We start from the raw sequence: 27816 nt of genomic DNA, 5'->3' as shown, positions 1-27816 counted from the left end.
AGGGGAAAGACAGGCACAAATGAAATAATTCCTAGAAAATCATTTTTCAACAAGTATAATTTACCTCTGTTTTACTTGCATACACGTGGCGGAATCAAACTTTGATCTCGAAATTACTTTTTATAAAAATGTTGCTCTTTTCCTGTTTTCAAGACTTGGGAAAGATTCAAACGCAAAAATAATTGCAACCACGCGATCGTTAGCCAAAACTTCCGTTTCTTCCTTTTCCCTGTACTTTCCAGTCGCGTTTCCTTTCCCACAAAGTTAACGAAGCCGCGAAACGTAATGCTCGCGCGACGCGTGTATTTAACGTTGCGATTAACGAGAAAGTGGCGAGAAACGTATTCAAGCCAGAGGTAAAAAATAACATATTTTTTCTTTCGTTTTTACGAGAAAATTATTGAAACAAACGTAATTATTATTTCAATTGAAAGCAAAAATTTAGATGAATCAAAAATATTAATTTTTGAGTGTTCTGGTTACACGAATAATTATTACGAATGATTAACATTTCTTTGTTTGTACTGATGATCATATTATGGGATATTTCTTTTTGGTTACCAACAACCATTATCAGTGGTAAAAATATTTGGTAGTTGTCAATATTTCCTAGTTACAGGCGAAAACATTTTCTTATTACTTTCCATCATTGTCAATTTTTATTAACACTACTGGTAATTGATATGGTCATTATAATTGCACTTCGACCGTAGGAATTCAATTTTAGTGTATTTCCTAGATATTATTTATTATCAGTAATGTTAACAGAAATTGACGACGGTTGAAAGTAGTACAAAAAAAAGAAAATCTTTTACTATCAAAATGTAAAAGATAAAGAAAAATTTATACCATCAGCAGTACAGTCAGTCCAAAAAGTATTGGCATACATATTTTATATTTCATTTTTGTAGTATCAAACTGTTCTATTTATAATACGAGATTTAATATTCCTAAGACCTAATTAATTAGAGTGCAAATACTGTAATAAATACAATAAATAAACAGAGTGTTCGAATACAGGTGTTTGAAAATTTAAGGAGTGATTCTTGAAGTCGAAATAAGACGAAAATCAAGAATAAAGAAATTGCATTTTCGGCTTTGTATTTTAGTTATTGACTATTAAAAATCGGTCGAAAGATCCCTGTATGCGAGCAAACCTCCTTACACGAACGAAATTAGGTCAACTTAAGCAACGGGGTGCACAGGGATCCTCAAATCTAACGATACGTGGGCAACAGCTTACCTCGTACAAGTCGTAGAGAAGAAGGTTATGACATTTGAAGACGTACACCATTCTGCACGACGTTCTGTAAGAAAAATCCTATATTAAACATTATACCAGCCCAGTCATTAAAATCAATAACAGCATAACGGAAACCGTTTCATGGAATTTCCAAGAAAACAGAATTAATGTTTCCTCCAATCCTTTGCCTCCATAAATAATTAATAAATAATAACACATAAATAATGTTTATACAAATTTCATACGCGCATCGCGATCGTCCCACTCGCAAGTATCCCATAATAGTCACATACGTATTAAGTATTCTTGAGATGCTACTAAATGTGAAAATTTTTTTTTTATTTTATTTTGGTTTTTTTACAATTTGTCCTTATGGACATTTGGTAAAGTGTTATATCTTGTTGGTGAAAAAAAAAAATAAAATAAAAATAAATATAGCATGTGGGTGGCTACCCCAGCGGGGTGCCAGCTTCGTTTTTTCTAAGTTATATCTTTTATGAAAATGTGAAAATGAACGCTATCTTGGATGAACCATGCACATTTTCCATGCTACGTATCACAATATTTACATATATACATATACATGAAACAAAAAATGAAGAAATCATTTGTAATGGTTCTTTCTGATCAGAATTACTTAAAATCATAAGATATGAATTGTTATACTATACCTTTCTTAATTTTGGTTGTAACAATTATGGTCCCTGGTTGGAACGAAACGCAGTTTGCGTATATGTATAAAGGCGTGATCGGAGGAACGGTATTATTCGCATGTCTGGCCAAGTGGCACCATTTGGCATCAATAATTTCGCCCTTTTTCCTGCGAACTAATGGTTTCCTGTTCGCCTTAGACCCTCGTTTCGTCCCAAAAGCTCAATTTCCCCTTTATATTCGCCCCGAACCCGTTGAAAATTGTCGAAAGACTCCGCTGACTTCCCACTTCTCCAACCCAGGTTTGCTCCTCGTTTACTCATTGTCACGAAATCGGCCAAGGAATTATACTCGGCGCCGTCCGTGATAATGCATGCTAGATTTAGCATGAAATCGATATTCTCTTTGAGAAACTTCACCGTTAAATATGTAGGATCTTCTACCACATTTTTATTCCATACTTGGTGCTTTTAAATAACTCGAAGTTTTGTAAGTATCCTTAATGCATTTTTTTGTTTTATTTATTAATGAATATTGCTAAACTTTTTCGTAATAAAAAAGCAGCTAAAACTAAGTGTAATAATATTATATAAATTTATACCTTTATACATATTTTGGAATAAAATATCGTAGGTTGGATCCACTTGAAAATTGATAGTTAACATAATCAACGTTACCGATCAATTAAATTTAGAATGATCCAAATTAATGCGTAGATTATTATGTTTTAGTGCTCACTTCGGAAAGAAGCTATATCCATTCTCAGTCCTTTTGGTATCTAAATATATAATAAGAATGTTCATTATACCCGATTACAAAAGACAAACGAAGACAACGAAGAAAATTTTCCATTCAATTTCCAAATTTTTCCACTATACTTTATGACATAATGTTCTCAAATATAAAAAGAACGTCCTCCTTTATTTCTATGTGAGAAATCTCGTTGACGGTATGTGTAATTTAGTTCATTAAAAATTCTATTATCTTTTTAAAAAAAAAAGGTAAATGGAATTCAGCATCGGAAGAAAAGAATGGAATATTCTTAACAAGTTTTCTCTGACGAATTCATGGATTGGATTGTCTCGTATCGTTTATTCGATATAAAGAGGAATTTTAAACGAGGAAACTTTATCGACAAAACATAAAACTGCTATATATGTGTATATACATATATATGTACGATATGTACTAGGTGGAGCTGAACCGAAGTTGAGTAAAACATTCCAATGTTTTGGTATTAATATATAAACGCAATTTAAATTTTGTTGCGTAAAATATCATACTTTGAAATTCACCACCCACTTTTTAATCGACTCTTGTGTTCTTTATAATATTCAATATAATATTCAAGATGGAGTTTTGTAATTTATAGATAACAATAACAAACGAGTATTGAGACAATACTCAAAAGTGAATATTAAGTATAGAATTTATAGATAAATTAAATTATAATAAAAATAAGAAATAAAACGTTACATTAGGTAATTAAAAAGTATCAGACAAAAATATGCGTGACCATTTCTATACGAAATGTTTCTATAAGAAACATTTACATGTTCCTGCTTTTACGCATATGTATGTATGTAGATTAGTACAACCACGATCGACTATTAATATTAATGTATGTATAAATTCTATTACATATATTTTATTGATATCATCAACATATTATTAATAACAATCAATATTAATACTCACTAAAAATTAATATCAAAGGCATTAAAATGATCTTGACGCATGATCTAGGTCACATTTGGTCGAGTTATCGATAAATCGAAAAACATCGCTGTGCTCGATTAATCGAGAATCTCGATAATCGCAGCTGATCGTGGCCGTGTAGAACAGTAGACAGCAGTCAAGAAGGAATCGCAAAATAATTTTTTTTTTCCTCACTCCCGGTGTTGTAACATTGACTTGAAAAATTCGTGTAGCAACGAGATCGACGAGTCGCACGATCAACGGACATTGTAACGATTGTGTACTCACGTTTGCAGTGTTCACTTAACCTCGATCAAACATTCGTTTCAAGTTACAGACAAATATACCTCCAGCACAAAACCATATTACGTTCTCTTTCTCTCTCTTTTCCTCTCCCTCTCCCTTTCTAATACTTTTCTATCTATGTACTTCGTCTTTCTTTCTCTATTCTATTCCAAAGCGTATACAGCAAATACGTAATACGTTATAAAAACGTATTAACTTGGTAACTCGAACATTGTGGTGAAAACCGTCGATAAGAAAGTGTCTGACTAAATTTAGTGGTAGTGTATAAGTGGTTCGACGATACTCCGAAACAAACGGAAGAAACGGTCGTGTTGAGATTTCTTATTACGACCGACAGAGAGGGAGACAAAATTTTGAAGATTCACGGTCTATGAGCAACAGGGGCCAAGAAGACCCTGGGGAAGATCACGCTTCCAGGTGCATATCGATATTCTATACCACTTATCTAGAACTTTCTTTCGTCATTGTTTACCCCTATCTTTTATTACTGGTTCTTCGAATGCGACACACTATTCGCATATATCGCGAAACATAATATCGTACGAATCTACGAGGCTAGACTATTTTTAACGTGCTTTGTTTTGGTGCAACGACTCCATTCGCTTCCCGACGTTGAGAAGTTGATCCTTTTTCTGAACTGTCATTCTTCAATTGACAACACCGCGAATCACTGGTAACATGTCACAAGCATGTGTTCTTAATTGAGTGAATTACAAGTATCGGAAAACACTTCTAATTTAATTAAATTCGCTTCTTTTATTTGTGTCGTTACTGTGCTCGATTTGACGTGCAGGCTTTTATAACAAAATTTTTATTTTTATGTTTAATACGGAAGGGAACTTTTACGTAACTCTATTGTTAAATATGAGAAGTTCAAAATTTTTTAAATGTATATAACTTGCTATAAAATCACATGCATATACTTTGTAGGTTATGCTTATGTTTAAGCTCTTATAATTCATTGCAAAATACGGAAACAAATATTAACAAGTCTTGATTGAATTATCCTTTATGTATCATAAAATGTTAAGATATTTTCATATTATAAAAGATATTGAATTGTTTAACTTATGTTTATTACAAAATACTAATTTTTCTTTTAATTTTGTTTTAGAATATCTGTTACAATACAAATATTGTAATCCCTACCTTCTGTTATTACATTATTAGGGGAGAAGCAAAGAGCCCTTGCAGCGACATGAAGCGTGCAGTTGCCAAGAAGTTGATCGAGCGATATTTTTATCAATTAACTGATGGATGCGGCAATCCTGATTGTGATAATCAAAACTGTGCATCAAGTGGAAAAGTGCATAACTTAAAACCTATGTTAATATTTATTTTTATCAGAAGTATTTTGTTGCTAATATAATTCATATTTTGAACAGGTAACAAATCTGACTCCAAATCAAGCTGCTGCACAAGCTATTCAATTATTTTCCCAAGAAGCAAGACTTTGCGATGGAACACAACCTAGTAAAGTAGCTCGGACAACTTTAGAACCTGGACCAGCATCTTTAGCTAAGAGTTTGCCAGTTAAAAGTGTGAATCCGACATGTTCGGATGAAGGTACTGCATCAAATTCCAACATAAACCCTGCTCCTTCAGCTACTGACATTCTTATATCCCCAGTAAAGAAGGACATTTCTGTTGATACAAATGATTTAATATCTCCATCTCAAGCTTTAACAGATAAAAATGCTCAAATTCCTTTCAAAAGCAAATCACTGAATAGCATTGAGGTTTGTGAGCAATCAGTTTTAAAAGAGAAATCACCTGTTTTACTTCCTATCCCATCAATGGATAGAGATAGTCATTCATATCAATTTTTCAAAACAGATTACAATTATAACTCCATTCCAAATAAATCAATATCAGATGAAGAAATTTTTCAGAGAATATTAGATAGGTATAAAATTCATATTCCAAATTATAATAACAATTCAATTATTAAACCAAAAAAATATAAAAGAACAAAAACACCATCGACGTATAAAACGAATAAAAAACGTAAACGTAATTATTCTCCAAAAAAACTTTCCTGCAAGAAAAAGTTTCATAAAAGATGTTATTCTCAATTTATTACAAAATTATTAATACTTAATTTGTATCTCAGATGCATTGAAAGAGAAAGGTACACAAAACGTGTTTTTGGAAGTCAATAATAATTTTTAATATGACTATTTTACAAAAGGTTTAACAATAACTGTTTATCAAATTCATGTGCAGTTGCTATGTATATGTTAATAAATATTGTATTTGATTCTTACTTCTTGTTATTTATTTCTAACTTAAAATACTATATATAGTTAAATATATATTATAATGCACTTTTACAATTACATATAGTAGTAAATTATTTATAAATGTTTTGATAAAAATATTCAATTATTTTGTCAACAGGAAAGCAAGATCCATACCTTACAGAAGCAAAACTATTGGATATAATAGAAAGATGTAAATCAGAGGGATCTTATTCATTATTAATTCGTACATTGGGAGAGATATTTTCATGTGCAAAAGCATTAAGTCTTAGTTTCCAAAAAACTGTAAAAAATGACTCTCCTCTGGCTGCACTTCTTAATAGAGCTTCAGATAGTCTATTAAGGCCACCTGGTGATATGGATAAAGAAGCAATTCGATCTATTCAAGGAGAAGACAAAGAAGAAGACAGCAGTGAACCATCATCTACAGTTCCTAACAATGATGATACTAGCATTGATTTACCAGCTGTGCGAAGAGCTTTTGCTGCTCTTTGGTCTTTACCAGGTAAAAAAGTGTTTTGTAAAATAAACGTCTTAAATAAAGCTTACGAATACATAGTTTCTTAAATTTTTTCTGGCATTTAGGAGAAGTGTTCAAATCCGCTTTAGTTAATGCACTAGTCACTTTGGCAGATAATATTGAACTAGATTTGAGAGTATTTCGTATTATGCCATGGGATAATATGGATAGCTTGTTAAACGTATTCTTGATTGTATTTGAAATTCCTATGCTTGGAAACAGTGAATATCTGGAACTTGCTCTTCATATGCTTTGTAAAGCACTGAGCTGTTTCCCTATTGTGGCACAAGCTAAACTAGCACGTGTATGGGCTAAACATTGTAAATCTCGACTCCCAAGTATTTTACAAGCTCTGCAAGAATTAATAACTGTCAAGGTATAACTATTTAGTACAATTGAAATCATTAAAAGCTTTGATAGCAAAATATCTTTTATCTATAAGAGTTTTCATTTCTATAGGTAATAGGTGGATCTTTTACGCGGGATTATTGCGTTCAAGACGCGGACACTATTACTGCTCCCACGAAAGTTATGAAAATTTTATACTATGCAAGTATGTTAGCTGGTGAACTAGATGAACCTGATTTAAATATAGATGAGGATGGTGAATCTACGAGCAACGACAAATCTGGGAGATCTCTGTCGCAAATTCCTCAGGTGAAATTATGAAAATTATTGTGAAGTATCGAATTATTTTATGAATATGTCGTACAAAAATATTATTAATATTTTAATAATAATGATAATCGCTTACAGGACCCATTAGCTAAGGAATTAGGAATTACTGCATTAGATGCACGAAAACCATTTATACCTTTCACTGACTTTTACAATGAACCACTTAGTGATGCGATAGAAATGGACAAAGATTTTGCATACTATAAGAGTGAAGAACCTATGAAATTTAGTTTTATGAATTATGCTTTTATCCTCACTCCCGCTACAAAGACGCTGGGCTTGTATTATGATAACCGTATTAGAATGTACAGTGAACGCCGAATGAGTTTTCTACAGACTGTTGTTGGACAGCCTACTAATCCTTATTTAAGACTAAAGGTTTGTACACGTTTCATTTTATCTTTTAACTCGTATTAATAATTGTTTAAAACAGGTGAGGAGAGATCGTTTAATAGATGATGCGTTAGTCGAATTGGAAATGGTCGCAGTGGAAAATCCATCTGATCTTAAGAAGCAATTAGTCGTTGAATTTGAAGGTGAACAAGGAGTTGACGAGGGTGGAGTCTCTAAAGAATTCTTTCAATTGATTGTAGAAGAAATTTTTAATCCTGATTATGGAATGTTCACGACTCAAGTAATTTAGCGATTTCCATTAATTAAAATCTCAGAAAAATTTTTTAATTGGGAAAATTACTTATATATATCTCAAATTATTATAGGAAGATACACAAATGACATGGTTTAATCCAACATCGTTTGAAAGCGACGCACATTTCACGCTAATAGGCGTCGTTCTTGGCCTAGCAATATACAATAATGTAATACTAGATGTACGTTTCTCTATGGTAGTTTATCGAAAATTGCTTGGTAGGAAAGGATGCTTTGCTGATTTGGAAGACTGGAGTCCTACGTTATATCGAACATTGAAGGAATTGATAGATTATACTGGAAATGATATGCCAGAAACATTTATGCAAACTTTTAGAGTGGCTTACAAGTAAGCTGTAAATAGATTAATAATTATTGAATAATCCATATCTAATAAACAATAACCAATATAATGTATCCTATTTCATAGAGATGTTTTCGGTTCAATATCTTTCCACGATCTGAAACAGAATGGTGACGAGATATTTGTGACGCAAGAAAACAAAAAGGAATTCGTAGATCTTTATGCGGACTTTTTACTTAATAAATCTGTCGAAAGACAATTTAAAGCATTCAGACGTGGATTCCAAATGGTCACGGATGAAAGTCCACTTGCATTACTTTTTAGACCCGAGGAAATTGAACAAGTATATTTAATTTATTTAGAATGTTAGATATTTTTATCGTATCAATAATTATTTGTAATTAATGTCTCATTTACAGCTTGTTTGCGGCAGCAAAGTTTTTGACTTTGCGGAATTGGAAGCCGCTACGGAATATGAAGGTGGTTATACTGTTGATAGCAAAGCAGTACGTAACTTTTGGCGTGTTGCACATTCGTTACCACCAGAAAGTCAACGAAGACTTCTACAATTTACTACTGGAAGCGACAGAGTTCCAGTTGGTGGTTTATCAAGATTAAAAATGGTGATTGCAAGACATGGTCCAGATTCTGACAGGTAAAATTTTTAAATAAAGTTGCATTCCTATTTTACAACATTACACAATAACTTCTAATTGTACAATTAATGTAACGCTTTATATTTTAGATTGCCGATAGCCCACACGTGTTATAACGTATTGTTGTTGCCAGATTACAGTACAATAGAGAAATTGCAAGATCGATTGTTGAAAGCGATTAATTATTCAAAAGGTTTCGGCATGTTATAAATGGGCATAAAAAAAGCTTCGATCCCCCTCCTCCGTCTTTCAGAGTATATCGAACTATAATTCGGAGTTCGAGATTCTCTCTTTTCGTTCCGCTATATGGAAGTATTTATTCGGATTTTGTGCAAACACGTGCAAATGCTAAAAAACCTCTGCTTTCGTAAGGTGAAAGAAAATAAAAAAGAAATGCTAAAATCATCTGATACCGAGAATACCTCGCAATCGATCGTTGTCCTCCAATATGTTTCCTCCTTATGCAAGCGGAAACTGGAATTGCTGTACAAAAAGTAATACAAAATCTTTGCGATAACGTGCTTTGAAACTTTCTTACGTCTCCGTGTTATTTAACTCGTTAATGCAAATTAACGTACTTGATTGACCAGTCTTGCCGAGTTGTTTTGGTAATTTGTACTTTCCCTGCATTGATTCAATGGAAAAGAATTTCCATTTCATTTCCAAATCAGCTTTTACAGAACTACTACAATTTATCTCATTAATTTTAATTTCATTCGTGAGATGCAGCATGATACAGTGCATACAGCTTGAAAATAATAGTGAGATGCGCAACTGTGATGAATGTGAAAATGAACCGAGAATGATCGGTCAAAATTTGTAGAAATATACGTATCGTAGATTTAGTAGATCTTATAGTTGATATTCTATGCCGCAAGAAAAAGCCGAGAAACACCCCCTTTGACGTTTATTGTTTGACGTCACATTGTACACAAGACATTTTATATATTGTAAAAGAGTAATGAAGAAGATAAAGAAAAACGCAGAATTATGAATGCTAGATCCTTTTTTCTTTCGAGTTTGTATGTAACTTTCCGCTTTCCATTTCCTTTTACATCACGTTTTATCATTGTATGTAAAGTATCTAATTTATATATATATATACATATACATATATATATATATATATATATATATATATATAATATATATATAATATATAATAATATATATATAATATATAATAATATATATATAATATATATATAATATATATATATATATAAGTTCTATACAAATTATATGCAACACATGGGAAATGAATTTGTATAAACGTTTGTAATCAGCGGCTTTCTTAAAAAATTGCTCCACGTTGTCGGCTGTCTTATTATTAGTCACGTGACAATATACAAAATAAAGTTTTATCGAATAATTCGTGCGCCATTTATTTTCGCATCAATTTAGGAACATAAGAAATCTGTACGTACGAAAGCGAAAATAGTCGAATTTAAATGAATCTCGCATTGTAATAATACGTTGTCAAGTGACGTTAGATGCGGCGGATAATTTCACGCAATTTCATTTTGAATGGGAACATCTCCCCTTGAGGATAAATTAAAATGAAAATTAACTGATATTTTCGCCGCCGTTACGACCGACGAAGGACAAATTGTAACTGACGTTGAATCGTACACCGTATCCAAACGGAAATCACGATTATGTGTACCGAAAGTGATCAAGCCGTGAATAATCGTGCATCCTGCTTTTTGAATATGAACGATTCACAGAATCAGAACAGTTTCGATTTTGTACCAAAGTCTGATTATAATGAGAAGTGGCATCTGGAAAATAAATGTCTTTTTCATAATCAACAAGTAAACGAGAAATAGAATAGTTCAAATACGATAAACATTCTTTGACCTATATTTACAAATTTTTATCTAGTCCTTACAATTTTTTCTTTTTCTCCTTTTATATTCTTCGGTTTATATCAATTACCTAAAGGGGGAAAAATTTGTAAATTATACGTTGATTAATACATATCGTACGTTTCACTAGTACCTCGAAGGGGACAAATATGAAACGAAGAAATTATGCACGGAGTGTCCAATGCCGTGTGATCTTTGTTCGCATTTCAAAGAAAAATTCAAGTCGAAAATAGATGGAAATAATTTAAATCAGAGAGCAGGCGATTGGAAATGCGACGAAGAGCTTGGAAAGAAATCTTCGAAATGTATCGTACAGGATCCTCCGATTACCGAATGGAAATGGAAAAATCCTTACAGTGTTTCTGATTTTGATCGATCGAAACGTTGGTGTCGACGTACTTTTACTTCAGGTAAATTTCTTGTAACGTCTAGACACGAATTAAAATTAAAAACACATTTAAAAAAGAAAATTATATTTAATTGGACAAATATCTCGATGTATTAGATATTAAATCTATTTTCTTTTCGAAGGGGATGACTTTACAACGAATTTGTTACGCGATCTGCGTAACAAAGATTCCCTGAAAGATCATACGAAGAACAATTTCTTGTATAATTTCCGTGAATATTTGGTCAGATATCAGGAATCTTGTGGCGTACCACGAACAGAATATTCTTTTTGGGCTCTTATTAATACGATGGGTCAAGCAACAGGTCGATCTTTTCTTGCATTGTTGTATGTCATACTGAACATTATACCTGTTGTCGAGGTATTGTTTAATAATAACCGATTTTTCATATTAAATTACTTGATATAATTTGAAAAATTTCACTGTTCAAAATAATTAAAGCATCCTTCTATTTTGTTCGGCAAAGTATTTGATATTTTAACATTTTTATTTATTGTAGATATTGTAAAAATAATTAACGCACTAGATATCTTCAATATTTTATTTGTATGTGATATCTTAATTGTTTTGGGCAGTATGTAGTTTTATTAATCTTGATGGTTTTTCAAATAATGTATTTGTTGTAAGAGCAAAATTTTTCATATTTTTAACCTGATAATTATGTCAATTATACAAGAATTTCTTCTAAGCGCTGCAAAATTGGATATCTCTTAATTTTAAAACTTACAAAAACGAAATTTTTTTAAATAAAAAAATATAGCATTAGAAAATTGTTAACGCTATATATATATATATTGTTTAAAATTTTAATGTATAAATATTTATATAAAGATCTAGTACTTAACATCTACATGTCATATAAATGGTACTTTTTAGGTATTCCTATACTTATTGCGATTCGTTCTGGACAAAGTGATTAGCATAAGCAACAGCAAAGATTTCCGGCAGACGATGACTCGATGTTTAATATTCACGACAGAATTATTCAGTGTTTATGTATGTCTGATATTTATATTCGGTTTTATTGTCTTACCGATTGTACACATGGTAATTGATATAGTAGCAAAGATCATGCTTTACAATTAATAGTAATAACAGTCGTTTAGTCCTAATTGAATAATACTAGAAACAATATGGTTATTACGTGAATTTGTTATATAATTATTGAGAATCGTTTAAAAATTTACTTACAATTAAAAAATTCCTGAAAATGCACGTATCCAGCTTACCTTGCTAATATAAAGTTTCTTATTATTTTATAATTAAATCGATGCTTCTATTTTCTAGACTAGAAAATTTTAATTTATTGTTACGAAATCTTCCAAAATTGTTTAAATTCTCCCCCGATCTTTCTTCAATTATCCGATCTACTTTCTCTATAATATTTTTAAGGATGCAATATCACAAACAATAATAAAAACGTATATCATAGTATAGAGTGCGATTTTATTAAAAAACGAAACGTGTCGACAGCACATATTGGAAAGCGAATCGGTTTTTGTTTTTCGTTCATTAAACGCATAATATATAAAATCTTCGCTATTGAATTACGTACTGAGTGAATTGTCCCTTGAAGTTTCTATAAACGTACGTTTCATATTCTCTACTGTTTCTTTATTTTATTTTTTTTTCTTTTTGTTTTGAACGTATGACAATCTGAATGTGTAATTAACTAAAACTATTGAAATCTATACTGTTTCCGTCGAACTAAGATCCAAGTGCAAGTTAAAATTCTTCCCTTTTGTTAGAAAACACAGAAAACGAATAAGATTTTTCAATTTAAAACGCGCAATTTCCCCTCGATCCTGATTTTCTTTTCCACAAACGGAATCTCGTAAATTTCAATATCTTCCTTCGAATAGAATAGAAGAAAGAGCGTTAGCCTCGGTTTATTTCCAGGTTCTTAGCTCGACAATGACGTAGCGCGAAAAAGACGAAAAGAAGACCCTGCAACCGCGTAATTTTTTACACAACGATCGCAAGCAGACAGCTAACTGCTACGATGCAGAGAATGAAACTTCAATTCCTATCAACGCGACGGATACGTGTTACAAATCGAAAGAAGAAAACATATCGAGCGTCTTTCTGGCACAGTTCGGTCCTTAATTGGTCACTTTGTACGAGTATCTGAACAATTGATCCGACGGCAGTCTCATTGATTCGAGGCGTGCTGCTTTAGGCAAAGAAACGAATGGATGTGCAAGAGTTTCTCTCCCTCTGACGCATCCGATCAAAGTGCAAACTCGATGCAGATCATTTCGAAATCACTGGAAGAAATTACCTTTGCAATAACTTTTCATATAAAACTACTTCTATCGAGCGAACGCTGAACGCAACCGAATCATAAACGCAGGCAGGTATCGCGACTGCGATTAAACTCGTTGATGACCGCTCTATCACGTACGTGTGGTCGAATGAATAATTATCATCGACGATAACAAAAGAAACTACCACTGCCATAGGTCCGAGTATATACTTGTTGCGTTGATGTGTTCCATAAATATACATAAATCATGATCGTCAAAATCAACTTATTGATAGTATACACACGGGAACGTCGCATTATATTCTCATCATCGCTGTCCATTTGCATAAGCAGACGCTACATAAGACGAGTGTCATCAACGTATTCCTCTCGAGTAAAATGGAAACATTTTGACAAACGATACGTCGCGTGTTCGCGCTTTAAATCGTTGCACGTCGCGGGGAAAGGAACGGTGAATGATTTTTAAACGCATAAAACGGAGGTACACGTTCGAAGGGTGAGATCTCTAATAGACGAGTGCTGGGAAAATAAGGCAAAAGAAAAGAAGGAGATGACGAGGCGCGTGAATGTAACTCGCGGCACCCCATCCACATTCCAGATCGCTCTTTAACGCGTCCAGCACCGACACGTTATTTTTGTTCAGGCAAAATGTTTCCCGAAGATCGTCGTCCCAATCGTTGTCCCAACAATCGAACTCGTCGTCTTCTTCGTCTCTTTCGAAGTTCTTGAACTCGCTGTAGGTAGTGCAGCGGTCTTCTTGGTATTGTCTGTGCTTCCTCTGCCAGGATTCCATCCATCTGAAGGAACACGTCTGTTCTTCAGTGACTTTTGATTAAGAGCGAAAAACAATTGGAAGCCTCAAAGTAAAGTTAACGAAGATTCGAAAAGGAAAATGAAATATCATAGTCGACACGGCGTTCTCCTTCCTTTGAATAGAAGATGCAAAATAAAAATGGGTTTATCGACTCACCCGATGTCGCAGTCGCAGGTGAGATAGCTTCCCCTCACCGTGAGTTTCAATAGAAATCGTTTCCCTGGCACGCCTGGCTTGTACCCGTTAGACGGATTGTGAAGAGTTCGCGCTTCGTTGTGATGAAGATGAATCGTCACGTTTCTTACCCATTCCGCGTTTTCAAACATTTGCTTGGGCACGGTGCTCACGCTCGTGTTGTACATGCCGAAGTGCAAGTGCGGATTTCTTATGCCCTGAAATAAACGTGACACGCCAGTCTGTTCGTTCGTTCGATAAACTTGGAATTTCCTTAAGAATTTCTAGTATTTACAAGTATTTCTATAAATGAATTTCCTTAAAGTACAGCGTGTCTCGACTGACTCGACCAGCTCGAAGTGCTTGCAGGGTATGCGTCGTATTGAAATATTTTTTATACGAAAGTTGCATAGTTTGGGGGAATATTTTTTTTATGGGCGAAGGCATTTCCAGAGCAACTTTGTTATTCTATATGGACGCTATATTATTTTACAGTGATTTCCGAGTGAAATGATATTGACCTCTGTTAGTCCCAAACCTAATGATCAAAGGGTAATTTCGTTTTGTTTCTCGCAAATTGAGTTTCCGCGATATCAAGTTGAAGATTCGATACGATCAAACATTTCTGTAAGACACCATAAGGTGCATTACGCACATGTAACGAGGCAAATACCGGACAGGCAATTTTCCAATCGATCGATAGATCTTGACGGAGAATTTTCTGTAAGGAAGTTTATTAGAAATACATACTCGCAATATATCTGGGTTTATGTCCTTCAATGCTCGACCAGTCAACGTTATATTGAACAGTTTGTTGGGGAATTTTCCTTTCATTTCTTTCTCCAAGTTCGTGTCATTCTGTACCTAGAAACAAAATTTCCAGATATAAATACGTATATATCTTCTGTATTTATATTTGACTGTCTTCGACTTGGTGAAAGCATTTTTTGAAAAAACAATATTTACGATAGTAGAATTTTACACGTACATCGATGACCAGATGCCTTAAGCCGTTGTTGTACTCAAGAATGTTGGGGAAGTTGAAATTCTTCACGCCGTTGTAAGCGGTTATATATAACTTGCGGAGTTTTGTAGCTTTGCAGAGTGCACCGCTCTGCAAATCGAGAAACGTTTTAACTTCGACAGGGAAAATAGTAATTTTCATTTCGTACGACGAATATTAACTATCAAATGTTTTATAGAATCTACGCGTTTCTCGTTCGTATAAAAATCTGTAAAGTATTTTATGCGAAAAGAAAGGATAAACTGACTCGTATATGCAACTCGCGTACGACAATTTCATAATTTTTATACTCCTTTGATAGTGTTTTATAAGATTCTGAGTATGTAGGTACGTAGGTATATGTAGGCTAATCGCTTATGACGAAACTAAGAATAATCGTGGAAATTCGTATTTTTATAAACGTAATTAAACAAAATTAAGCGAACGAAACTTAGAAATTTCATTCGTCTAATAAATATTCAAACGAGAACTCTACTTTGAATATCTTGTATACACATATTTGCATATCATTTGCATTCTGTACATTTTGGCCTGTTTAATATTATCATAAATGCATACAAGTCTGCGATATAACCGAGCAGAATTGTGCAGTTGTAACAAAATAACGATAATTCGAATGAAAGTTTTTGTAACAAAATCGGTCGGTGTAAATTATCTTTCTGTAATTAATCATCGTATACAGATATTATTAGAAAATAAAAATTGTCGGTCAATGATAAGTTTATGGTACGACTGTCTCGAAATTTTATTTCTCAAGCGAAAACTTACCTCGAAAGTCATTAAAGACAGTCTTCGTATATCCAGTTCCTCGAGACTGTCCGCGATACCTAAGAAACTAGTATTGCTAACGGCCGTGATCGGATTATCCGCTAAATTGAAAGTTTTTAATTCAGGTAGGGTGTGCGTGATCAGTGGCACCACTGTCAGATCATTGGCACTTAGGTCCAAGTAATGAAGGGACGTTAAATTCGATGCCATTTCCGCTGGTATCGATGCCAACTCATTGTGAGCCAGATACAACGTTTGTAATCGTCGCAGTGGCAATTCTGGCACCTTCAAACGATACAGATACAATGAAATAAACGTTCCTTCGTACGAATCGTTCCATACTACACGCATTTAGAGGTATTACGTACACTTAAGAGCGAAATATTGCTTAGATCAAGATACAAAAGCGAGTCCTCTAAACCGTGGAACGTTCTTCCGCGCGATTCCAGAAGTAGTTGTTTGTTGTGACTCAAATCCAGATGAGTTAAATACGGCAGATCGGAGAACACACCATCATCGAGTCTGACTAATCGATTGTAAGACAGATCTAGCCACGTTAGGCTCTGAAACGGAACAGAAGTTTGGATTTTCGTTTCGTTTCGATAAAATTTATAATATTTCCTTTTTGCACGAGATACGATTTTTTTTCGAATAATATCTCGTAGTTTTCAAAAGTGGAAGCTTAAATTTTGTTTTAAACGAATATAGTGAAATTTCATTTAAAATCGTCCAGGAAGCATTAAAATTGATTTACTATCAATTGGTAACTGTATGTCTTAAAAATATTCTTCTCGATTCTAATTTGATCCAAAAAATTTCTGACTGCCTACTCGACCAAGCTAATTAGTTGGAACAGGAGAGGAATTAAATTCTCAAGAACTAGAAAATGAAATTTTCAGCGTAAACGATACTTTTCCACGACGTGGTACAACGACTTGTACGTGTCTTATTTCGTTGTAAAATTCCACTCGTGTCCTGGCCTTTCGCGTAACATTCGATCGCGCGTTAATTCCAAAGTACGCGCAAAGTTTCCTCGACGTTAATCTAAAGAATTCAAATTTATTTATAAAATGCGCGCAACTAACTCGCAATCTAAATATCGCGTCTGTCGTGTGAATGCCCGACAAGGTGTTCCAAGACAGATCCAACATGGATAAACTGGCTGCAGCTGAGATGGACATGGTCTTTATCGGTAGCCTCATAAACTGATTGTGAGACAAATCCAAACTTTCGATACTGGCGTCTGAAAACATATTGTCTGGCAGCGATCTCAGTTTGTTATGAGAAAGATCGACGATTCTCAGTTTCTTCAGCGGTCTGAGCGCTTCTGCCGGTATGTCCATGATATTGTTCCAAGAGAGGAGAAGCACTTGGATGTTCCTCGTGTTTCTGAAGCAATCGAAGTCGATTTCCATCAGCTCGTTGTGACTCAGGTCTAGCCACTGTAGGTGCGGCATATTTCCAAAGACACCTTGGGTCACGTTGCTCAGTTGGTTGTGAGATAAATACAGATGCGTCAAGGAGTATTCGACTGGTTTGAAGTAGTACTTCATTATGTCGGATATGTTGTTGTAGCTGAGGTCGAGGACCTTGATGTTGGATTGAATCGTTCCGCCAACTGCAACGCGACGAAATAAAATCAGAGTTGAGAACCAGGAACAGTTAATGTTACAGGAAAGTTAATTTATTCGCTCTGTATATCTCGAATTTTAAATATATTCTCGAGTATTCTTAACGTTTGTACGACATCGATTCGACGACACGGGTCGGAGACCTTTGAAGATATCTTGAAGACTTGAAAAATCAAGTTTTCTAAGAATTCGTTGCGAAACATAAATCATTCTGCGCGTATTTTAAACTTTTTACGACGTAACAGTAAACCTATGACATAAACTTAACACGAAAGTTATTCCTTAGCGAGTATCGCGAGGAACGAACGTCTAATCAAGCAATGAACGAAATGAATTAGAAATCGAATTGTTCGTGCGTGATGCGTGTTAATAATAAACAATGCATCGAGATGAGCGCGAGAAAAAATTTAGCAGAGGCAATGAGATCCTTCTTGGCAACATCGTAGTTCCCAATTCTTCCAATAAAATTCTATTTTTACATCTTCTATTTATTACATATTCAAGAGAAAGTATACGGATATTTTTCTGGTATTCGCACAAGAATAAATGGAGTAACTGAAATTTCTATAATTATCGGTTTGACAACTTTGTAGCAAACCGTGCGATGGCCTTTAGACTGACTTAAGAAACGAATTGTTAATTTATCTATCGTTATTCGTATTTCAACGAATCTCTGATATTAAATATCCGGTTTCCGAGGTCGTACGATCAGGTTTAGTCTCGTGGTAAAAAGAATTTAAGGATGTTACGTTGCGCAAGACAGACGCAGAGAAATTAGAGGTAACATCTGCCGATTTGTAACCGGGTTTCATCGACTTTCCTTTAGCAAGATTAGAAAGATCTAATTTAAACGCGGCCAAGAGATTTCCACGATTGACTTACTAGTGGTCGGCGGTGTAAACGTAGTGCTGTTGATCCATAATTTCGGGATTTCATTGTGGCTGGCGTTAACTTTGAACGAGGACAACGTTCCCACTTGATCGAACGAGGCAAAATCAAACTCGGCTAGGTCGTTGTACGCGAAGTCAAGGAACTCCAAATCTGGCAGATTCTTAAATATAAATAATTACGATTTTCATTAAATTGAGAAATTCTCCGAGACTACGAATACGGATGTCAGGAAATTGATCGGAAACTTTTGTATCTTTCTTCATCCTCCAACGTGTCTGTATAATAATATTTAACGCCAGAACGACTAATCTTAACTTTCGATACGTCGTATAGATAATCGTAATTAAAGTCATACGACGAGAATAAAACAGATAAATCATACTTTAAACTGATTTAATAGATAAGATAAATTAAATGTCAAGGAAATTTTATATTCTAGCAGGCTTTTGATTAATCGTCTGAAAACATGTTATACGATAGGATTATACGATAGGATTATTAATGTGATATGGTAAATAAAATGTTAATGTTACCTGGAAGGCTTCGTCCGTGATATCTTTTATCTTGTTACCCCGTAGGTTGATATACTTCAACAGCTTCATGTTCATGAACGCCCGCCTCTCGATTCTATCTATAGCGTTGTCTTCTAAATTTATCATCGTTAATTTTGGTAGATCAACGAACGTGTGAGTTAGAATCGTTTTGATCATGTTGAAGGAGAAATTCACCTCTTCCAGGTACGAATGTATGTCACCCTGAATTAATTCAAAATGAAAGTAGACGAAGCAGGTTGCAATGAAACATAGGATTAGAAAAATTGTACGATTCGTACCTGAAACGTTCCTTTCCTGATATTGTCGATTTCGTTGTCCTGCAATTCTATTCGTTTGATCCTCTTCAAAAAATGGAAAGACGTATCTGGCAGTGATTTAATTTTGTTGTTGCTAAAATCAAGGTGCTGCAGGTTCGTCAGAAACTTGAACGGCGCGTTTGGCACTTCAGAAACGGAGGAAGAGAAACCGTGCGACATCCTCAACGTTAGAAGCGAATGTCCAACCTGACGAAGAATTATTTTATTTGCATGAAAATTTCTTTCGCAATTAGTAGAATTTCATCAATGCAATGGATTATGGTTTGAAGAGACAACATTTTTCCTTTGATATTCTTCGAATAAAATATTTATCAGCATCTGAATTCTCCTGTTCTGCTGGGAGTTGTATAAAATTGTATTAAATGATTATATTTTATCATTGTACGTGCTCATTTAGCTTCGTTGGAGAAGCAAGAAAATAATTTTCTTCGGTCTTTTTTATTATTTTATTTATATAGCATTATACTTATTTTTACTTATTTTTATTACTTACTTTATTACTTATTTTTTATTATTATATTTATATACCATTTTATTCATCCAAACTGTAGCATTGAGAGACAAATTGTTAATATAATAGAAATTTAGTGATCCTTTTCGGTACCTACGATCTCCCGTTGTAGCAATAAAAGTTTACGTAAGTCAATAAGACAATACTTGAGATAGGTAAATTTACTTAGACTTTAGCATTAACTGAAATTTCGCAAAGTTCCACCGTGTATGTACGTGAATAGGTCAAGTACTCGCTGCGACGATAGATCTTTATAGAAGCCCGTTTTATTGGAATTATCTGCGGCTATCAAGGCCTTCGGTGAATCGGGAATGCGGTTCGAATCTAGTTTAATTAACATATTAAGGTAAATTGCTGATTCTCATTGATCAAATGTATTACGGTTTTGTATGGTTGCTCGGTTGATAAATCGCTCCTCTCTCATACGAAATAGTAAGAACATTGTTATCGAAAATACAGTATAATAATCTTCAAATTTTTATGACGATGGTACGACGATTGATAGATACAACAAAATTTCAGATTTTTATAAAGAAGAACAAAAAAGGAAAGAGAATAATCGTATTCGATAAGACAGGTCTTTTTAATTTTTGAACTAAAATTAAACGGCACATGTCCGTATTTTATCTCACTGAAATTCTACGATTCCGACTGTAAAAATTTAAATAACCATCTACCTGGAAATACGCGAAACGAATCTCGAGGAGAACTTCGCCGTGATTATCATACACATTTTATTTTTCTGAAATTGTACGACGAATTTTTCTGCGATGAAAAAATTTAACGTCGAAACATTATAAGATTACGACGAACGTTTAACGTTGAAATTACCTCGGAGAAAGCTTCGTCTTCTATCGAGGATATCGAGTTCTCCGAGAAGTCCAAATACTTGATTCCGCGAACGTGCATGAAAGCATGAGCCTTGATGGTATTCAGGTTGCTTTGGACTATACGAAGTTCCTTGATGTCCATCCCGTATTCCATAAAATCGTCCGACGATAACGTTGATTGTGGCATTCGCGAGATCGAAAGGAACCGCATGTTCCGCATTTGTCGTAAATCCTGAAGGGACACCACGCTGTTTTCTTTGCCGCTCAAGTCCAGATTGTACAGAGAGTATTGGAAACCATTGAATACTTCGGCTAATAACGTGTACAATAAAACGTCGATTAACGTAAGCTATTAATTTAGAGAATGGTCAATACGTTCGAATTCAATGAGATATTTAAATTCGAAAGTTCAGATTTTTGTAAAAGTAGGGAAAAAAGTAATCATATTTGATAAGACAGGTCTTTTTAAATCTTTGAAGTGAAATTGGAAAATCGATGGAATTAATAAATGTCAGACGTGGGAAATTCTCTGATAGACATAACGTCATCGTCTTTCATCTTACCCGGCGAAAACGTTTGAATCTTGTTCTCACGGAAGATCAAAGTGCGTAAAAAATCGTATTCCTGGAAGATAGGACTCGACAGAGAAGTGATATTATTCCCGGAGAGATCCAATAATTCCAGGGACGACTCCAGGCCAGCCAAATCAGGAGAATTGACCTCCATTAGATCGCAATCACTGAAATAAAGTTCCCGAATTCTCGAATCCCTGAACGTACCCTCCTAAAACATATAGTTTAATATTTTCTCCTAACCCTGAACATTTCTTTACACTACGTAACATACGTATTAAATTGTAATATTTATTACGAGCGAAACTTCTAGCATTTGGCATTCCAGCGAATCGATAATACAAAATTAACGAATATCAAGTATCGTGACTTTTTATTTTGTCAAGAATTTTAGTTTTTGTAAACGTATTACAAACGTTCAAAAATTCAGATTTAAAGGATGACTGGACTGTGATTTTTGTATCCGAGAAACATTTTTAGCCAATTATTTTAATTGCAATATTTATAAGGCAAATATAAATTATAACATTTGGAAAATCCTACCTGTACCATAGTTAAAGGATTACCATCGAGATAAGTTCGGTTAACTTTATGAAAATGCTGGAAATCACCAGACATCAGAGTTTCGATTTGATTATAATCCAATCGCAGTATATCCAGAGACAACTGCAGTCCTCTGATTTCCGGCTCCTGTTGCTGGTTTAACATCTTCGATATTCTGTTGTAACTAAGATCCAACACCTTCATACGCTTCAGAGACGACAATTGCGCATAGGGAATGTGGGTCAATTGATTTCCATTCAGGTACAAATATATCAGATGTGCCATGCCATCTCTGAACACGGAAGGATCGATTTCTTTCAGATTATTTTCGCGTAAATCGAGCATGTCCAAGTAAGTGAGGCCCGCGAATGCATCCGCCGGAAGTTTGTCGATCGCGTTTCGTCCCAATCGCAGCTTTTGCAAAGAATTCTCGAGACCACGCCAATTATCCGGCGTGATCTTTGATATTTTGTTACCTGCGGAGCAAGTGGTACTTTTACTCAGTTTTCAGAATTGTTTCTTTCCAAATGTATGATACGATGTTTTAGTAATTAATACGTAAGTAGGAATTATGTTAGGATAGTATTATTGAATATACAATGGTATTAAGAATTATGTGTTAAAATTTGAAAGAGAAATAATTTTAGGTAGAAGTCGTTACTCTTCTTAAATAGACTTATGACGAGACAATAGCGGATTTTATTTTGGATCAAGAATAATCTTTGAGTTCGATTCAATTAAGCTACGAAACTAATACAATTTATACCATTAATTCACTCGTCCCTTTCACTTTTCTTTCTTTCACATTTCTGATCGTGAATCAGAAATCTCAGCATCTAATTTTTATAATGCAATCTTGTATCCATGTAATTCATCCTACATCCACTTAATTACACTTTTGATTTCAAGTACGATGACGATGATCTTTCACATTTTAAAACATCAATATACATAAAGTGCTTGTTGCAATTACGTTATCTATTAATGAATCGTTCTTTAGTGATTCGATCATTCATCAAAGCTAGAGTGCCTTATCAAACCACGTTATCAGTCAATTTTTCAAGATGATAATAAGGATACGATAAAACAAAATTGTTACGAACTGCTCTCCTTTATTGCAACGGAATTTTACTTCCTGTCTAATGAAACCAATTTCTGTCGATTAAATTTACTTATTTGAACATGAACTGTTATATTTTCTACGAACAAAAAATAATAGATAATTTCTAATAGAAATTTGTCAAATCCAATTATATGAATCGTTCATTTGCCGACAAGTTCGGCTACATGAAATTCTACTACGTTAAGAAAAATCCAAAGATACCTGTCAGATCGAGAAATTGCAATTTCTGCAAATGTCTGAACGACCTGCTGGGAACCTTCTCTAGGCGATTGTAGGGTAATTCGAGCTCCCATAACGATCTCTCAAGCCCTAGGAAAGCTTCGTCCGGGATGTCGGCCAGGGGATTATGTTTGATCCGTAGATTGTACAGACCTGAGAGGTAGAGGAATGACTTTCATGTGAAACTGAACTGCCACGCATCCTATGTATATATATATGTATATGTAACGTAACGTAATCGATGATGCAAGGAATTATTCGTGACACACGGTCATTGCCCCTCAACCCCTATTTCATTCTTCCCTTGATCAACGATCTCTTCGAAATCCCCCTTTAAGTGCATTCTAGCATACATCAGCGAGTTAATATTAACGATGCGAGGAAATTACTTGGCATTTTATTTTCCCAAGGGATGTTACTATTTTCTGAGTTTACGCATAGGAAGAATCATTTCTTTTTTACATTAGCGAACATTTTATTTGGTCTTGGCATTCCTTTAATTTTTTTAAAAGATTGAACGTCGATTGGTCGTTAGAAAACAGTGACCATTTTGCAACGATATACATAATATTTAAAAATTGTAATCGCGAGAATCTCGAATATTTCGACTCTTCCTCTTTGTTATTGCATATCGAAAGTTTTATATGAGAAATTATCGTTTATTCAATGTTATTCGTGATAAAAAATTATTCTTTGTTAAACGTTGCTTATATGAAATGCGCCCTTTCTTCAAAATCTTTTAATAATACGGTCTCTTAAAATTTTAATTCGTACGCCATCGTCGTTTATAAATTCTTTCTTACCTGTGTTCATAAGAAACTGTGGCTGAAGAAACATCAGTCCGTTGTTCTCCAACTGCAGCATGAACACTTTGGAGGAATTTATGGGCTGAGGTATCCGCGGCATCGGCACGTTGTAACAGGTGACGATACCCAAATCCGGGATGGCTTTGGAACAAGTGCAAAGAGGGTTGAAGAAACACGGTGGATATTGGACCGGAAGCTCGTGCATCCGAACCAAGGACGCCCACATCATCATCAACAGGGTAAATATCATCAGAGCATAACCCACTTTCACCATCGTTGCCAAATGCTGCAAACCCATTTTTTATTTTATCGTCTCGTTGATTTACATAGTTGTGAAACTTTTCTCCTTAGCTGCATATAGTTTGGTAAATTTTCGAAACGTTTAATTAAAAACAGGTTTAATGCTTCGCACGCTCGTGGACTTTGAAGCTTCGAAGTAGGAAGAACAGAAATGTATCAGATTTGATGAAGCGAGTTAAATATTTATGTTTAAATATGCATATGCAGCAGCTACAAAAAGTACCCTAGTCCAACTCTTCTAGATTTTAATTTTATTTTTACTTGTAAAACACACTGGCAAAGTTATACTAAACTGCGACACGTGGCAGTGAGACTGTATTGTATTTAATAGGTGTCGACTCTACAAAGTAAGTTATCTCATTAAATAATATAATTCCACGATGACGACTTTCTCCGATTACTGCATCTTCGTCACAGATAATCGAACTTTAAGCAGTTTTTCGCAAACAAGCCAATTATTAGATACTACAACATAATCCTCTTAAGGCACCTGCACGTGGTTTATGTCTTATATTTTCTATGCATATCTATACTAACGTAAATGAAACTTAAAAGAAATTCGCGCATTTTCTATCATTGTTTCAACGTCTGTTTAAGTTACATTTTTCATTTCTATCGAGCATTTGAAACTTTGTGAGAAATTTATTTCAAAATAGATCTTCAGGAAGATCTTTGTTTCTTCGAACGAAGGTCCGTTACCCTTTTCATTGAGCTTTAGCAAGAGGAGATTCAACGGGTACTATAAAATATAAATACATAAGATAAAAAATTGAAATAGAAGTAAAGCGAGTAAATGTAAGCCCATTTCTCACGTAATTTTTAATATTAAAGCCGTTGGAATTCTAATATAATTACTCTGATATAACAGCAACGATATTAACTTTTGTGAGTGAGTTAATAAGCAACTAGTTATGGTAGCGAAAAATAAATTTGGATCGGATTTTAATGAAGTTTGACAAGATGAACATATTTTAAGAAATTGGATTTATTTTATACCATTGTACTTTCTTTTCAAAGCGTGAGTGCCTACATGTTCATAATTATCGGTTCATGCCAGAATTCAAACGTCCTTCGATTACTTTCTAGTAGTCTACAAAAGCACATACATTTCTCCATTAACAACCAGAAATGAAACCTCGTACTTAGAATCTTATACAATTAAAAAAAAAAACAATTTTATAACAATTTCTTCGATGATCGAACGAGCGATATCTCCCCGGTAAATTAAATCATTTAAGAAAACACTGTATTCCTGGTTGTGCAAAGGTCAAACATTTTTTCCCGAAAAGATCCACAACGTGTAAAGATCACCACTTAGTTCAATTTTTGTTTATTCATCATTTTTATTTAACATTCTTTTCTATACGAGCACATTAGATCCTTTGTACCACACGAATCCTCTCCATTTCTATTATTTTTCTTTTTGGTCTTTTAAAACTCGAATCCATAATGTTTCACTGTCCTTTGCACATCCACGATTCGAACAGTTAACAGAAATTTTACCATGCTTTCTTGGATTAAGAGGACGCTACTCGAGAATCTCTATCGGAGCTCACGATCGTGGAATCGTGGCCGATCGCTCGCGATGATCGCACTGACGATTTTGCTAGCTAAGTGGCCGTTGCCACCCCGTGTGTGATAGGGCTTCGGGAGTGCTGTCAGTTTCGGTGCTTCCCTTTACCCGATTATAAGGACGATATTCCATTAGGTGGCGAATGAAAATACTCGCGCAAAACGTTAGTGAACATTCGAATTATGGCTATAGTTATTTGAGGCACGTGGAGCGCAATGATAACGTCATTAATCAGATTTCACCCGGCTACTGTGTTGGTATATTTGCATTTTATCTTTCGTATAAAATTTATAATCAACCGATAGTGGTTTTAATAAAACTTATACATAATATCGCACTTTTATGATTTTCTTAAAAAATCTATGGTTAATTGGGTTTGTCTATGGTTAATTATCGGTATGTATTAAAAGTTGTTACAAAAGAACAGAAGTTAGGGTTTGATCTATTTAACGTAATCAAAACGGTGCAACAATCTAGAAAGATGTTTGTAAATTTAATAAATTTACATTATAAATGTGGTTTCATACTTACGTAACATCTTAGCAGTTGAGCATCGTACAATTTGTTTATAATTGGATTTTATCTCGACACTTGTTATTAATATCAATAAAGATGTTCGGAGGTAACGTTTCATAAATAAATCTATGAATTTAGTTTGTAATTAAACATGTAAATAAATAGCAAAGACACTTGAGGGTGCTGGAGATTAAGTCTTCTCCCTCGCTGCATCGTGTAATAATTTCGCGACTGCGACGTCTAGGGTACTCGAGCATTTTTCGTAGAATCGTCAATGCGGACGAACGCCAAAGAATATCTTACGTATATTCTAGCATCCTGAGTAAAACTGGACGTTTCGGATAAATCGAAGCGCGTTTGTATAAGCTAGAGATTATATTCCCTAGCAGTTCGTTTACAATCATCGTATTATTACGCACGCTAAATGTATAAAACTGCAAAAATGACTAATAATCGCTTAGAATTAAAATCATATCTGTGTTCTATTGGAACGTCATAATCTGTCAACCACTCTTTCGATAAACATTGCAGAGGGAAAAAAGAACAAGAAACATGATAATATTACAGAAGACTATCGATTAAATATTATTTACTATATCACCCGCGATGTCGTCTGTTTTCCAGTGAAATTGCGAAACAGCTGGGTGCCAACTTCTCAGCCTATGCACTGGGCATTGATATAAATATATGATTACTCATTCACGTTATATAAAACAAATATACTTTTCACACGCTCGACATAGAATTTGTACCAGTAACATGTCGTAACAATAAATATTGTACGTATATATGTGCGTGTATATATAATATATACATAATATTTATATTAAAACATTCATAAAAAATATGTATCTCTTGTGTGATCGTCATTTTTTTTCTTTTTTTTTTGGCCACATCGAAAATTCACATGGATTTACGCGCAGTTCCGTTAATTAATTCCTGAGAAGTTTTCGATTCCTTTTCAGTTATTTTCTTGTGCGACGGAATTTTCGGAAGACGTGGTGCGATCACGAATAAAGTTAAACCGATTATATGTGGAATCAGGTATACATACCTGGAAAAGAGAAACATATTGCGTGTTATATTAGAATTTCCTTCTGATTGCGTATGTATATTATAAGTAGACTGGATTTTTATAAAT

The 27816-nt window shown here is 34.2% G+C and overlaps 4 protein-coding genes and 1 long non-coding RNA gene across 7 annotated transcripts in view; 2 read left to right on the top strand and 3 right to left on the bottom strand.

The window, feature by feature from the left end:
- Window positions 1–4: 4 nt before the first annotated feature.
- On the bottom strand, window positions 5–3377 carry LOC132916018 (uncharacterized). The gene is made up of 3 exons (XR_009659999.1): window positions 2496–3377; window positions 1915–2270; window positions 5–1307 (listed from the first exon to the last, which is right to left on the bottom strand). It is a non-coding gene; the product is annotated as an uncharacterized LOC132916018 (long non-coding RNA).
- Window positions 3378–3687: 310 nt separating this feature from the next.
- LOC132915655 (ubiquitin-protein ligase E3A) lies at window positions 3688–9965 on the top strand. Of its 2 annotated transcripts, none has more exons than XM_060975489.1 (12): window positions 3688–4315; window positions 5069–5204; window positions 5284–5464; window positions 6299–6664; window positions 6745–7055; window positions 7139–7336; window positions 7436–7735; window positions 7791–7991; window positions 8077–8354; window positions 8436–8652; window positions 8729–8964; window positions 9055–9965. In XM_060975489.1, the coding sequence occupies exons 1-12, from the start codon at window positions 4269–4271 to the stop codon at window positions 9173–9175; spliced, it is 2592 nt and encodes an 863-aa protein (XP_060831472.1). In that variant the 5' UTR covers window positions 3688–4268; the 3' UTR covers window positions 9176–9965. The 2 variants fall into 2 exon arrangements, with proteins under 2 accessions (XP_060831472.1, XP_060831480.1); XM_060975497.1 differs by having other exon boundaries at window positions 5013–5204.
- A 712-nt stretch (window positions 9966–10677) lies between these two features.
- Window positions 10678–12507, top strand: LOC132916041 (uncharacterized). Its single transcript, XM_060975786.1, has 4 exons — window positions 10678–10779; window positions 10964–11243; window positions 11353–11603; window positions 12120–12507. Exons 1-4 carry the CDS (start codon window positions 10678–10680, stop codon window positions 12327–12329), a joined length of 843 nt encoding a protein of 280 aa, XP_060831769.1. The 3' UTR covers window positions 12330–12507.
- A 162-nt stretch (window positions 12508–12669) lies between these two features.
- Window positions 12670–26216, bottom strand: LOC132915546 (chaoptin). The gene is made up of 16 exons (XM_060975419.1): window positions 26090–26216; window positions 24284–24572; window positions 23463–23633; window positions 22139–22614; window positions 21587–21806; window positions 21025–21335; window positions 19644–19868; window positions 19345–19566; window positions 18803–18971; window positions 17375–17907; window positions 16658–16852; window positions 16290–16574; window positions 15486–15611; window positions 15248–15361; window positions 14480–14715; window positions 12670–14306 (listed from the first exon to the last, which is right to left on the bottom strand). The coding sequence occupies exons 1-16, from the start codon at window positions 26090–26092 to the stop codon at window positions 14015–14017; spliced, it is 3867 nt and encodes a 1288-aa protein (XP_060831402.1). The 5' UTR covers window positions 26093–26216; the 3' UTR covers window positions 12670–14014.
- The window catches only part of LOC132915807 (lysophospholipid acyltransferase 6), a 32297-nt gene continuing 30034 nt past the window's right edge, over window positions 25554–27816 (bottom strand). For both annotated transcript variants that reach the window (XM_060975603.1, XM_060975596.1), the window contains one exon: window positions 25554–27729. In XM_060975603.1, the coding sequence (XP_060831586.1) occupies window positions 27579–27729 (151 nt within the window). In that variant the 3' untranslated portion in view covers window positions 25554–27578. The remainder of the gene's footprint in view (window positions 27730–27816) is intronic.

This window comes from Bombus pascuorum, chromosome 1 (genome assembly GCF_905332965.1).
Source record: "Bombus pascuorum chromosome 1, iyBomPasc1.1, whole genome shotgun sequence".
Taxonomy (NCBI): Eukaryota; Metazoa; Arthropoda; class Insecta; order Hymenoptera; family Apidae; genus Bombus; species Bombus pascuorum.
Note: the sequence above shows the minus strand (reverse complement) of the source record. Positions and strands in the feature narration are given on the sequence as shown.

Excerpts from the sequence above, each read along its gene's own strand:
- LOC132916041 (XM_060975786.1), top strand. The coding sequence starts at position 10,678 with ATGAACGATTCACAGAATCAGAACAGTTTCGATTTTGTACCAAAGTCT. Across the intron at positions 10,780-10,963 it reads GTCTTTTTCATAATCAACAA|TACCTCGAAGGGGACAAATA; the intron begins GTAAACGAGAAA and ends ACGTTTCACTAG. Across the intron at positions 11,244-11,352 it reads TCGACGTACTTTTACTTCAG|TTCTTTTCGAAGGGGATGAC; the intron begins GTAAATTTCTTG and ends ATTAAATCTATT.
- LOC132915546 (XM_060975419.1), bottom strand. Across the intron at positions 19,567-19,643 it reads TCAGGAAAGGAACGTTTCAG|GGTGACATACATTCGTACCT; the intron begins GTACGAATCGTA and ends GAATTAATTCAG. Across the intron at positions 18,972-19,344 it reads TCACGGACGAAGCCTTCCAG|AATCTGCCAGATTTGGAGTT; the intron begins GTAACATTAACA and ends TTTATATTTAAG.
- LOC132915655 (XM_060975489.1), top strand. The coding sequence starts at position 4,269 with ATGAGCAACAGGGGCCAAGAAGACCCTGGGGAAGATCACGCTTCCAG. Across the intron at positions 5,205-5,283 it reads ACTGTGCATCAAGTGGAAAA|GTAACAAATCTGACTCCAAA; the intron begins GTGCATAACTTA and ends TATTTTGAACAG. Across the intron at positions 7,337-7,435 it reads CTCTGTCGCAAATTCCTCAG|GACCCATTAGCTAAGGAATT; the intron begins GTGAAATTATGA and ends AATCGCTTACAG.